Below are 13,993 nucleotides of genomic sequence, written 5' to 3'. Positions count from 1 at the left end.
TACCTCTGGTATAATTTGCAGATTTAATCGACTTGGTAAAATATTAACTCGGTATTGGGGATGGGTTTGGGCTGATCCTGGCACTTTCTTTTCTCCTAGTCTTGGCCATGACTGCTTTCCACGGCTCTCAGAAAAGTCCCTGAACAGTCATGTTCATAATAGCATTACTGTAATAATAATTTCTGGTCTCTTTATAGTCCGTTTCAATTCACAAAGCATGTTATCATGTATTATCGCTAATCCTCATAATAACTTTGTGCAGGAAGAGGGTCGAGCACAATTACCCCCATTTTGCAGAAGTTAAAGCAGAACCTTGGGGAAGAAGTTATGGGCCAAATTAGTTTCCTAGGGTTGCCTTGAGAGATCACGACAAATAAGGAGGCTTCATACCACAGAAAGTGACTCTACCCTTCTGGAGTTCAGAAGGCCCAAACTAAGGTGTCACAGGGCCACTCTTCCTTCAAGAGGCTCTTGGGAAGAATCTTTGCTTATCTTTTCGGGCTTCTGGTGGCCCCTGGTGGTCTTGGCTTGTGTCAATGCCGCTCCTGTCTCTGCCTTCATCTTCATGTGGCCGTGCTCCCTGCCTCTGCGTCTTTGGCTTTTCCCCTCTTGTCTCTTATAAGGACACCCATCCTTGGATTTAGGACCCTCCCTAAATCCAGAATGATCTTGTCCCGTGATCATCCCGTGATCCTTCTCGGGATCATATCCACAGAAGACCTTTTTTCTAAGTAAGGTCACATTCACAGGTCTTGGGGCTGAGGTCTTGCCCAGATCTTTTGGGGGAGACACAACTCAGTGCACTAGCCTTGCCCAGCTTGACCACAGGCTCCACTCAAACCCTGTGTTTGTGCACTTCTTCTGCCACTGTGTTATCTCTGGGAGGCCAGCGGTGAGCATCACATGGACCTGCGGACAGGCCTCCCCGGTTGGCCGTAGATCTACACCCCGGGCCCCAGGATCGCCACTGGCAGCACCGGTTCTGTGGAGGGAAGAAGAAAGGCAGAGTGATGACCGGAGGGGAACCAGTGTTTTCTGAATACACTGCCATGGCCTTGGCCTTGCAGATAGGCATCTGTGTGTGCCTGGATGGGGCTGAGTTAATCTGCGGGTCGCCCCTAGGGCCCTGCGATTAGGCCCTGGGCCATATTGGGGCATGGGCTGGGTGTAGGATAAGCTCTGCCCCGAAGCAGCTGTGGCTGTGTCCTTCACGGGGCTGCCTGCATTATTGATGGAGCAGGGAAGGCTCATTTCAGGCTCCTCCTTTGGGACTTGGAGCTCTGGCCATGGCTCCTCTTCGAGACACCTGACTTGCTAAAAGAGTGGGTGGCATTATGTAGACTGAGGGCTGCCTTTCTCTGCTTCTGGCCCCCCTTCCTGAACCCTCTCTCATCAGGATGGAAAACTATGGTAGGTTTGCTCGGTGGGATGCCCGGGACACCTGTCTTCAGACTCAACATGCTTTCTGTTGTGTGTGTCCGTCTTGCTGTCTAGGAGGAAAGTCCCAAGGTAGGGGGGACAAGCTGAAGGTTTCTGTGCAGTTTCCAGGACACTGCTAGGGGACCAGATCCTAGAGGAGAAGGATGGAAGGAAACAAAAAGCCGTTAGTGTGTTTGTGTTTAGCCCTGTCATCCCACTGATTGTCCCACTAGCGTCAGCATGCTCTGGCCCTATCAGCCCTGCGGGGAGCCACTGAGAAGTCGGGGGACGCAGCAGTGTGGGACTCGGGCGAGGCAGGACTCCCTAAAGCACATGGTCTCGAAGCCGCTGAGCCCAGCCCCTCCCTTGTTAATCTTTTCCACCCGGGTGGATAATTTGTCTTTTTACAACTGCTTCATAATGAATGACCACATCTTGTCTAGCGAGCATCTGGGAAAACCAGGCTGACCTGGTTCAGCTTGCATATATGGAAGCATCTGGACTCTCAGTATCTTTCCAGCAGGGCTGCCTGGCCTCCCCTCGCCCCTCGACCCCGCCGTGTGAATGCAAACACAGACCCACGTCCTCAGGCCTTCCTGTCCTCCACACACTGGGCAGCCTAGCTTGGTCTTCTGCTTTTCCCTGTGGAAGCCATCCCCTGCCTCCCCTGCTTCGTCCCTGAGGGGAGGGCTCATGGGGCTGGCGTGTGGAGGGCAATCCGCATGGTGCTGGGCAGGTGGTAGGTGCAGCGCAGACGTCATTCCATTTTTATTTCTTAGCTCTTACTTCCTCCTGCCTCCCCATTCTCTTTCCTCTACCTCTTGGCTCCGCCCTGGCGCCATCTTGCCTCTCCACTGGGGCAGGACCTCCAAGACTCCCGGCCTCATGCTTCACCTTCCTCCTCTAGGACCTCATCCCGATGCCTCATACACCGACCTTCTTCCTTGTCATTGGTTCCTTCTCTCCTGTTTTCAGCTAAAAATGTGTCTCTCCTCCATTGGTTTCCTGTCTCCTGGAGCTTAAAACTGTGGTGTCATCCTCCGTTCTTTCCTTCCACCTCCAGCAAAGCACCAAATACCACCTTGTCTTCTTTACCGTGTCTGTTCCACCTTCCCTTCCCTCTGCTGTGCTTTTACCAGTCTACTCGAGACCCTTATTAACATGGCAGCAGTTCTCAAGTGGGGGTCCAGGTTTCCGTGGGACCCCCAAGACCCTATCAGGGAGACCACAGGGTAGAATCTGAGACATTACTTGTCCTGTTCACTCTGGTGCCCCAGAAGGTGTGACCCCAAGCGACATTATCACAGTGACCTCTAGGGTCACTTAACCTGTGATAATGTCGCTGCCCTGGTGACGAATGGCAGTTTGTGCTAACGTGGTGTTGTGTTTTAAAATTTTCTACTTCGCTTCCAAAATGGTGAAGAGGGATAGTGTAATCTACATACGCAAATGCTCTTGGAGGCCCCCAGGGATTTTTAAGAGTAAAGAGGAGTTCTGAGACCAAAAGCCCAAGAAGAGTGACTCTGAGCCTGCTGGCCGGCACATACCAATACGTCACTGAAGGCAGATGCCCCATCTGGGTGCATGTAGCCCTGTGCCAGGCACCGGGTCTAGTCAAGGCGTGTGAGTCAAGGATTTTGTCCCCCATTCATCCCTTCGCCTGGGTGCTCTGAGAAAGGCACACACGTCATGCACAGTACTGTTGGATTACTCTTCTGACAGACCTGCTTTGCTCCCATCGTCGCGAGCTCCGAGGGCCTCCCTGGCTCCCGCCGCCCCCTGGATGAATCCCCAGCTTGCTGATGTTTGATGTGGCCGTGAAGGTCCCGCACCATCTGGCTTCCACTCTCCCTTCCAGCTGCATTTCCCAGTGCTCCTTGACGTGAACTCTGTGCCCTGGCGCAGCTTTTCTTTCCTGTTTTCCTATCTCGGCCTCCAGCGTGGCCGTGAACTCTTCCCCTGCTCTCTGCCCAGGAGCCGCAGAGCCGGGGGTCATGCTGACTCCTCTGCATCTCTGTTCACAGCCAGCGGTGCCTTTCACAGGGTAGACGGGGTGGGGGCGTGTGGGGTCTGGAGTCCAGCAGGGTGAGGCTTACAGCCCTGCTTGGTCCCACCCCAGCCCAGGGACTTGGAGTACGAGACTCAACCCCTCCCAAGGCGAGTGGGGGTCCCCCCTCTGGACAGGGACAGTGCTGGCTGTCTTCCAGGGTGGCTGTGGGAAGCAGATGCTTCATGAAGGCCTAGGTCCTTTCTCCTTTCCTGAAAGAGTGCAGGGAAAAGCCAGCGTACCTTTAGACCGAGGGGCTTTCGTGCAAAGGTGTTGGCACCTTCTGCCTGCGGTATCCCTCTGGCTGGGACACACAGATTCCTCCTCCAGGACCTCACTTTTCCCTGAAAGCTGATCACTTCTGATGCATGCCTCACTACTTTGGAATTCCACCCCTTGTCCAGAATATCCTGGGTCTTAGTGCCCCTCCTGGGCACCAACACACTCGCCTCCTTACTGGTCCAGCAAGAGAATCACGTTCTTCCTACTGAGGCAGACCTTTAGATCTCCTGGGCGCTTTACATCAATGAACGCCATTCATTGTCCCCCTAATGGGATAACCCCATTCAGAGGGGCAGGGACTTGCTCTCAGTCACAAGGAAAGTCAGTAGAGAAGGAAGACCTTGAACTTGACACTTTTCCCATCAGATGCACTTCCTTTCCATGCTCCCAGGCTGTCTCATCCACCTCTGTACCAGCAGTGCTCAGCTCACAGCCAGACACGGAACAGGTGCTTCGTAAGGATTTTCTTGAATTTATGGAGAATAAACGGATGGGCTTTGAGCTGATCGTGATGGGCTTTGAGCTGATCGTGGAAATTGCGATGGGCTTTGAGCTGATCGTGGAAATTGCGAGCCACCTGCTCCCCGGGGAGAGTAACCCTTTCCTTCTCCTTCCCTCCCTCCCTTCCCTCCTTCTATTCATTCAATAGGCATTCACGTCTCAGGCTCAGTTGTAGGCACTGGAGATACAGATGAACCAAACAGGCAATTTCTCTGAGCTCAATGGAGCTTAATTTTTATTTGGGGAGACAGATAATAAACAAATTTTTTAAGTGATGCTGGACAGTGACAAATACTGGAGGGAAGGAAATAGTAGGGCGGGGAGTGGGCTGCACTAAGGCAGGGGTTGTTGGCAGTTTACTTAGAGCAGTATTTGGAGAAGGCCATATGATTCTTTAATGAAGTGAGATAGCCAATGTAGCAGGCATGTTATGCGTAGGAACTCTGCAGGCAGAAGGGACAACAAGTGCAAAGGCTCTGAGGCAGCACCAGGCTGGTTGTGCTAGTGAACTTGACAGATAGCAAGGTCAGTGTGGCTGAAGAAGAAGAAGAGGGTAAGAGGTAGGAGATGAGGTCAGAGAGGTGATGGAGAGCACTGCAGAGCCTGTAGGCCTTTGACCTTGACTTTCGATGACATGGGAAGCCACTGGAGGGCTTTGAGAAGAGCGATATCCCAAGCTGATGTAATTAAAAGGGTCTCGTTGGCAGGTGAGTTAAATGGAGTGGATTCTTTTTTTTTTTTTTTTTTTTTCCCAAATGAGTGCAAAAACGAAAGGAATTCATGGACTTAGAAGTATTTTTCATCTCTTTCAAGACCTTGCTAAACCCCTCCTCTCTCTAGTCCCTGAAGAGCAGGTCGGGGCATCCCTCCAGCCCTGGGGGGGCGGGGGGAGCAGGGCCGTCTTTGGTTCAGGAGGTCCCTTCCCCTGTTTCCTTGCCCTCAGGAGACTGGAGCAGAACTTCTTCAACTGCAGCTGTGACATCCGCTGGATGCAGCTGTGGCAGGAGCAGGGGGAGGCCAAGCTCAACAGCCAGCACCTCTACTGCATCGGTGCCGACGGCTCGCAGCTGCCCCTGTTCCGCATGAACATCAGCCAGTGTGGTGAGTGAGTGGCCTGGCCCTGGCGGGCTCCAGGCGAAGGGCCCTCACACCCGCGCGGGAGCCTGCAGAGCCAGGGCCTTCTGGCCCCTGCCCCCACCCCCCAACCCTCAGCCTTGAACTCTGCACTGGGTGCAGCTCTGGCTTACCGTTCACCTCCTTGGTCATCCCTGTCCCTCCTTGAGCCTGGTGAAGACAGGGGTGCAGTGTGCCCCTTCTCAATGGACCAGCGTCGTTTCTCCCTATGAGATACTCGTCAATCAGATGTGAAGGAGTCTGTCTTAAAGCGTGGGCTCTGGATCTTCCATATCAGGAGCATCTAAGGGAGTTTTAGAAAAGCAGATGCCCAGGCCCTGCAGACTTAACAAGATCACGGGATGTCTCAGCATGGGCCTCGGTAACCTGAATTTCTAGCAGACTCCTCATGGGAGTTGGAAGCAGACCAAAGCTGGAGAGCCGGTTGCTGGAACTACATTCTTTGAGCACCTCCCCACCCCCACCCTCTGCCTGGCCCGTGGGAGAGCCCAGCTGGGCTTAAATTCTGAGCTCTGACCTCTGCTGGCAGGGAGGTGCTGGGAAGATTCTGGCACTTGGGGGCCTTCCAAGAGCTTGATCAAGCAGGTTGTGTTGAGAAGGGCCACCATCGACCCCAGGGACAAAGTTTTGGTACTAAGTGTTGGCTTATCTTTCCACTCGTCCTGTCCTGCCTCCCAGACCTTCCTGAGATCAGTGTGAGCCACGTGAACCTGACCGTTCGAGAGGGCGACAACGCTGTCATCACGTGCAATGGCTCTGGATCCCCTCTGCCCGACGTAGACTGGATAGTCACGGGACTGCAGTCCATCAACACCCACCAGGTAGGCGCCCTAGGCTCCGGCCCCATCGGGAGGCTGGGGAGCCTTGACCTCTTTGTCCCAGTGAGCTCCATCAGGAAGAGAAGCCAGAGATATGAGGAGAAGGAAGAAGAGGGAAAGTCTGCATGTACTTGGTTCTCACCCAGCTCCAACCTTTTCTGGCCAACCCGAGCTTCAGCATGCTAATAAACTTCTCTGTACCTTAGTTTTCTCATCTGTAAAGTGGGTGTAATGCCACCATTCACCCCCTAGGGTAAATGTGAGGGTTTCCTGAGCTCTTGAGTGTAGCGAGCCTGGCGGTTGGTCAGTGTGCACGGGAGGAGGAAAGGCCTCCTTCGCTTCCTACACAGCTTTCTTTTTGATTCCTGCAGGTGTTCGGAAGGTGAATGGGGAACTGCCTTCTAGAAACTGATTTTTTTTTTCCATTGGGGTTTTAGACAAATCTGAACTGGACCAACGTACACGCCATCAACCTGACCCTGGTCAATGTGACAAGCGAGGACAATGGCTTCACTCTGACGTGCATCGCGGAGAACGTGGTGGGCATGAGCAACGCCAGTGTGGCCCTCACCGTGCACTGTGAGTGGCTGCCATCTTGGAGGGGGGCTGTGTCCCCGGGGGACGGTCATGCAGGAGGCGGGGGGCGGTGTGCTAGGGGGGCAGGACTGAACAAGGCAGTTCTTGGCTGGTAACCCCAGAAAGGGCGTCCCTGTCCCTCAGAAGATGGTATGCCTGCAACTCATCTTCAGGATACCCCCATGTCAGCCCCCGTCTGCCTTCTCTTCGCTCCTAGAGGTTCACGGGGCCAGTGGTGGTGGACCCGGGAAGCGTGGGGGAAGACAGTCCTCTCTTCCCCACTTTTGGGAAGGTCGTGGGGGTACCCCTGATCCCCTGGGTCCTCTCCGAGCTGGATGGGGGGAGAACCGGGATCCCCGTCCTAGTGTTGGGGGGGCTGCTTTGGGGCGCGGGGGTCTCTGCGTGCTGGGAGTCAGCAGGCCCGTCCCCCGCAGACCCCCCACGCGTGGTGAGCCTGGAGGAGCCCGAGCTGCGTCTGGAGCACTGCATCGAGTTCGTGGTGCGGGGCAACCCGCCGCCCACGTTGCTCTGGTTGCACAACGGGCAGCCGCTGCGGGAGTCCAAGATCACGCATGTGGAGTACTACCAGGAGGGCGAGGTGTCCGAGGGCTGCCTGCTCTTCAACAAGCCTACGCACTACAACAACGGCAACTACACCCTCATCGCCAAAAACCCGCTGGGCACGGCCAACCAGACCATCAACGGCCACTTCCTCAAGGAGCCCTTCCCAGGTGAGGCCCCCGCAGTGTGACAGCGCCTCCCAGGAGGGTGCAGGGTGGGCACGGCATCCCCCAGGACACTGTTATCTCTGGTGAACCAAAGTCTGCTTGGGGCCAAGTCTGCTCCCACCAGCATTTCGTGTAAACCAGATAAAGCCTGTTTTTTCCAGGGCTGTCAGGCCCCCTCCGAAATGCACAGTTGTGCACGCATGGACATGCCCTGTTCTGGTAGAGGAAGGGCCTGAGAGCTAGACAAGAAAGACAGAGAGAATCTTGACCCAGTTCTTTATTTGCTGCGGAACTCCCGGCACGATAGTTTGCTTGTCTGAGCCTCCATTTCCTGCATCTGTGAAATGGGCACGACGACACTGCTCCTTTGACTCATGACCTCTGGTCTACAAGGCGTGCAGGCTTTGACACATAACCATGGTTCGATGACCTTCCATTGCAGGGCCTTTGGGGTCTCTCTAGTTCAACCCCACATTTAACAGACGTGTGAACTGAACCTCCTTCTGCTTGCTGGTTGGTAGCAAGGCTTGGCGAGGGGGTAGGCTTCTAGCCTTGAGCTTGCTACGTCCAGGGAACCAGGGCTGGTAACTGAAGGAATGAAAGAACTTTGTTTGTGTGACTCTTTGAGGGGGGTGACTATCTGTCTGAGCTACAGTCTCTCCAATACCTTCCTGGGTTGCAAGAGAAGAAAAGCCCCGAAGAATTCCATGGACGCGGTTGTAGCTTCTCGGAGGGTCCAGCAGCTGATGGGTTTCTGTCAATGAAACCGAGCAAACTGATGACCTTGCTGATTTCTGCTGGGAACAGGCTGGATGACCTTCAGTCTCCAGACTCAGGGGTTCTAGCGAGATAAAGGGGAGTGAGAAGACCGACCACCCGCATACGCGCACACACACGTGCACACACACTCACGCACATGCACACAGAAGGGTGCCAGCAAGAGCCAGCCCCGTTCCTCATCTGCTTATGTGAAGGGGACTTCTCAGCCCTCACATATGGGGTAGCACCTCCACTTCAGTGGCCTCATTTATCTCAGTGCAGGGAAATTCCAGCTCGAAGCTCAGAAATGAAAAGATGCATGGGAAGCCAGATTCTTGCCTCTGAGGTCCAGGGTGGTGCAGCACCGTCGCTCAGGAGAGGGTCCCGAACGTGCTGGTGTTTAAGACCCTGGCGGTCCCATTTGGTCCAGCACTTTCAGCATCATCCCCAGCATGCCCAGTGGCACTGCCGGCCACGCCCATCTCTGCCCCGGGAGCTGGAAGAGTCCCCGCCCTCCGTGTGGTGTGGAGGGAGCAGCTTTTAGGGAGATACTGGGCACTGCCGGGCCACACAGGCGAGGCCTTGCTGGTGCGAAGGGCTAGAGAGGTTCCCTAAAGCAATGCTTGTTTCCAAAGGGGAGCTCTGGGGGTCTGGAGAGTGTGGAGAGCCCTGGAAGGCTCTGGAGGGAGGGTGAGCCACTCTGGGCTGCTCCCCACAGAGGCTGTCCTCAGAGCAGTTCTCTGCATCCTCCCAGCCATACAGACACCCTTTTTGTCCCCAAGAGACACAGCAGCCCCTTGCCACCTTCTCAGGTTCTTAAAGAGGGGTCTCTGGACCAGCAGTATCACCATTTCCTGGGCATGTGTTAGAACTCAGACTCTCCAGCCCCACCCGGCCCCGCTGCATCAGAGACCCCGGGGTGTTTGAACAATCACCTGCCATGCTGTTTGGTGAGCTCTGACCTCGGGAGGTGGAAGGCAGGGGGGAGTCAGGGGAGCTCCGAGGGAAACAGCCCACCAGAAGGCATCTTCCTCAGACCCCGCCTGGGCCACCCTGTGTGAGGGTTTGCTTGTTTTATGAACCTAGAAGAATCAGTGGATGATGAAAAGGCCATGACAGGGATAAGATGGGCCAGTTGTGTCAAACGACAAAACGTCTAAATGTTCAGGAGAGTAAATTATCTGGAGGAGCAGGCAGTAAACCTCATCCCTGCTGAGCTCTGGGTGTGAGGCTGTCTGCGGGTCCTGCTCTTGTCTTCGGCCCTGAGCGTGTGGCGACGTCGAATTGATCACAGTGACTCCTCTCTCGCTCCGAGGCAAGCAGAGCGGAGAGGTTAAGAGCGAGGGTTCTGAAATCAGGCAGATGGAGGTGCAAATCCCGTCTGTGACCTGACCAGACAGGTGGCCTCAGCTCCCAGGACGGGGTTGGCGCGTGGTATGCAACTGGCATGCAGTGAAAGACGATCTCTACTCTGCCTCTACTTTTCCATCTGCGGAATGGGAGCAAGAACAAAGGCTCCTCCCTCAGCTGCCATGAGGATTAAGCGAAGTATGCTGAGGGTTTCGGTGTTGAGACAGAGGAAAGATGGACCAGCTGTCAGCTACTGCCAGGATTCTTGGGACAGAGGGATGCAGTGGACATAGGCGTTCTAGGAGCAGCGTTTTCTGGTCAAGCTTGTGGGTTCTAACAGGTAGGATCCGGGCAGAGTCATCTGTAGGGACAGGGAGCCATCCAACCCGCCAGGGTTCAGAGTCTCTCTAAATCGCTCCTCAGCTTTGTCACCTCAGGCAAATTCCTCAGCGCCTGCTTCTACCTCAAAGGCCGTGGTGAAGATTGGTTGACGCACAGTGGATTCATTCACCGGAAATGCTTACCACACTGTTTGGCACAGAGTAAGCCCAGAGGGACTGTTTGTTTCTATTTTTCTGAAAAGCACACCCAAGGGCGACTGACAGGGTATCTGTTTGGGGGCAGAACCAGATCTGAAGGTAACGGTCTCCTTTTCTGATTCTCCATGGTCCTGAGACCCATGGGAGAGATTTGATTGGAATGAATATATTTAACGGAACAATCTGGAAATGCAGAGGCTTCCATCAGTAAAGATTTTCTCAGAGTAGGACGTTAAAATGAAAATGTTCCGGAAAAGTTGTTGTTGTTGTTGTTGTTGCTTGTTTTTCTAAAATTACACATGCTGTAGGAATGTTGGATTTCCTCCTACATTTCCGGAGAAGGGCTAAAACCCTCAACATGGCGTCCAGCTTTGGTGAAGGTGAAGGAGGTTTTCTGCAAGGATCGGTTAGGGAGGTCGGTGGAGCTAAATCCTCTTCGGTGTTCCAGGAACTTAGCGGGGCTGCCGGAGGGGATCTGGGCATAAGAGTGGGGAGCCACCAGGGATCAGGGATTCACGTGTCAGGAAGGGAGGACCTGGAGAGTCTAAGTGACGGCAGGGTGGGAGGTGATAGCTAGGAGGTTGTAGGCTGGGCAAGAGTGTTCCTTAGATGATGATGTGATAGAAGGAGGCATGTTGCCAAGGGGTATGTGGGTGTGTGTCTGTGTGTGTGTATGTGTGTGTGTGTGCAAAAAATACCTGAGACTACTTGACAAAACATTTAGGAGTAAGTGAGCTGCCGTAAGTCCTACATTCTCATTTTTTACTTGGCCAGAAGTCCAGTTTTTCATGGGGATTTTTACAACGGCAGAAAGCAGAATTCCTTCACGACGCTGGGTACAAACAATGGAGAAATCAGTGCCCCAGCGCCCTCAGCCTCGGTCAAGGCTGGTTTCCTTGCCCTAAGGAACTTGTGGAGATAGAATGTGGTCCCAGGCTGCCAGGTTGGGGGGAAAGGAGGGATTTCTCTTCCCAGTTTGAGCCACCGGCAGCTGCGTGCAGCGGAGGGGAGATGGGGCGTCTGTGCAGGATGGGCGGTGTGAGTGCAGGCCTTGGCTCAGCCTCCCCACTGCTTTCTCACACCTAAACCTGGGGCATCTGCTCCCAGCAGCACATCTCAGTCCACCTCTTTGTCTGGACACAGGCTGCTGCCTCGCTTCTCCCTTCTCTGGACCCCACTGGCTTTTCCCACAAGGCACTTTTTGATGAGTGTTGGGATTGGAAGAAGTGCAGTCTGGGACTGGGGTAGTGGGGATTCATGCCCACCCCTGTTCCTATTCAGACAGCACCTTGGCCCGTGGTTCTAGTTGTCCTTCCCAGCTGCTGGTGGGTAGGAGGTGAGGATCATTCCTGGGTACCAACCTCTTCCAGTGCAAAATTCTGAGTTCCCCCACTGGTTAGAGGGGACCAGGAAGTCTCCCTGTTCCTGGGTTCATGTGTTTCCCGGATGGATGCGTGTTCCCAGGCTCCAGCAAGGGAGCTAAGCACGTGGGCTGACTGGGAGATTACAGGGTTCATAGACTCGGCCAAAACATTTGCCCGATGTGAGAATATTCTCTAATAAACGGGAGCCTTATGAGAAATATACAAATCAGCATTAACTGTGAACTGATCTGGCACCTGTCTTTCTCCAGGCTCTGAAGCCAATGCTCGGGCCCCCTCCCCGCCATCCTCCCCACACATCAGGCCTTTGGTACCTGCAGCTTACAAGAGGGTGGTGGCATGAAGGTTGGGCTCAGGAATTTGGAGAAGGCTCTGTTGGCCTTCCCCAGGCGACACAAAATGGGCAGCAGAGAAGCCAGCCGTTAACCGTGCACCTACTGTAAACAGGGCTTTGTCTAGACTCCTTCACAGAAAGCATCACTTGCCCCACAGGTGGTTAGAGAAGAATATTAGCTGGTGCCTGTTTAGTAGAGCCAAAATTATGGTGATTGTGAGGACTTAGCCCAGGGCCTGAAGACCAAGGGATGAGTGGATGGATGGATGGGTGGATGGATGGATGAATGAACGAATGAACGGGTTGTTCTTATTTTTCAGAGTGTGGTAGGCTCGTGGCCACAGTAGATGTAACATAATGCAGGGAATTCTCAAAGGGATCAGCAGCATCAGCAGCACCTGAAAACTTGGGTAGAAATGTAAATTCCCAAGACCTTCCCCAGACCTCCTGACTCAGAAATTCTGGGATGAAGCCTGAAAATGCATGTTTATTGAAAACAAATTTTAGGATTTTTTTTGGTAACTCATCATTTTGAACTAGTTTAAGATTTACCTCCTAGGGGTGCCTGTTGGCTTGGTTCATGACGCTGGGGTCCTGGGCTCAGCGGGGAGCCTGCTTCTCGCTTTCCCTCTGTCCCTGCTCCATGAATGTGCTCCCTCTCTTCCTCTGCTCTCTCTCTCTCTCTCTCAAATAAATAAATGATCTTAAAAAAAAAGAACTTACCCCCGAAAAGTAATAAAATGGTACAAAGAACTTCCTTATACCTTTCACCCAGCTTCCCCAAAGGGTATCATCTTACCTAAGCACAGTCCAATGTGCAAAAGCAGGATATTAACACTGACACTGTTATCGAGTTTACGGACCCAACTTTTGTCCACTGCTGTCCTTTCTTCTCTAGGACCCAGTTCAGGACCATACGCCATGCTTAGATGCTCTGTCACTTTATTTTCTTTCAGTCTGGGACAGTCCCTCAGTCTGTCATGGTCGTTCATGAGCTGGACATATTTTTTTTTTCTTTTAAGATTGATTTATTTGAGAGAGAAAGGTCATGAGAGCAGGGTGAGGGGCAGAGAGAGAGAGAGAGAGAATCCCAAGAAGACTCCCTGCTGAATGTGGAGCCCGTTGTGGGGCTTGACCCCACGACCCTGAGATCACAACCTGAGCTGAAATCAAGAGTCAGACGCTCATCCAGCTGAGCCCCCCCGGGTACCCAAGCTGGACCCTTTTGAAGGATACTCACTAGTTATATTGTAGATGTCCCCCCCACTTTGGGTTTGTTAACTGCTGCCTCCCAGTTAATGCTGGTTACGCTATTTTGGCATGAACAGCACAGAAATGATGCCGTGCTCGCACAGGACATCACCGTGGGGGCACGTGGTGTCCACACCTCTAGTTCCTGGTGACATCAGTTAATTCTGTCACTGGGTGGACATGGTATCTGCCAGGGTTCTCCACCTCAAGGTGATTTCTTTTTTTCCCTTTGTACCTAATGAGTATAATGTTTAGAAACTTTGTGAACGTCTTGTGTCTTCTCATGCTTTCACACATTAATCTTAGCCTTCCTTGATGGTTCTTGCCCAAAGCAGTCTATAACTGTGGTATTTGCCAGTGGTGACTTTCTTCCTTCCATCATTCCTTCTACGTGTGTTGGGTGGAATGCTACTATGAGGAAGAGCGTCTCTTCTTCCCCTGTGTGTTCATTCAGTTGCTTATTTACATTGGTACGAACTCGGGGATGTTCATTTTGTGCTATGACTTAGAATCTGTGTAGTTTCCCGGGGCTGCCGTAAGAGCGGACCACAGCCTCGGTGGCTTAAACAAGACACACGTGTTTTTCTCGCAGCCCTGGAGGCGAGAAGTCTGATCAGGGTGTCAGCAGGGTTGGCTCCTTCTGAGGCCTCTGGCCTGGCTCGCAGATAGTCGTCTTCTTTTCGTGTCTGCACGTGGTCTTCTGTGGTTCGTCCTGATCGCCTCCTCTTGCAAGGACACTGGCCATATTGGATTAGCGTCCACCCTAATCAGTTTTTTTTAACTGAATTACCTCTTTAAAGAGCCCGTCTCCCGGGGCGCCTGGGTGGCTCAGTGGGTTAAGCCTCTGCCTTCGGCTCAGGTCATGATCCCAGG

At 53.3% G+C, this 13,993-nt stretch overlaps 1 protein-coding gene across 6 annotated transcripts in view; it reads left to right on the top strand.

Annotated features, from left to right (window-relative positions):
* The window catches only part of LOC111152589 (neurotrophic receptor tyrosine kinase 3), a 368,407-nt gene that overhangs the window by 114,421 nt on the left and 239,993 nt on the right, over nt 1–13,993 (top strand). For all 6 annotated transcript variants that reach the window (XM_022511093.1, XM_022511092.1, XM_022511091.1 and 3 more), the window contains exons 5-8: nt 5,193–5,350; nt 6,062–6,204; nt 6,639–6,780; nt 7,212–7,508. In XM_022511093.1, coding sequence (XP_022366801.1) covers nt 5,193–5,350; nt 6,062–6,204; nt 6,639–6,780; nt 7,212–7,508 — 740 coding nt within the window. The remainder of the gene's footprint in view (nt 1–5,192; nt 5,351–6,061; nt 6,205–6,638; nt 6,781–7,211; nt 7,509–13,993) is intronic.

This window comes from Enhydra lutris, unplaced genomic scaffold (assembly GCF_002288905.1).
Source record: "Enhydra lutris kenyoni isolate GAN:26980312 unplaced genomic scaffold, ASM228890v2 scaffoldscaffold29, whole genome shotgun sequence".
Classification (NCBI taxonomy): Eukaryota; Metazoa; Chordata; class Mammalia; order Carnivora; family Mustelidae; genus Enhydra; species Enhydra lutris.
Note: the sequence above shows the minus strand (reverse complement) of the source record. Positions and strands in the feature narration are given on the sequence as shown.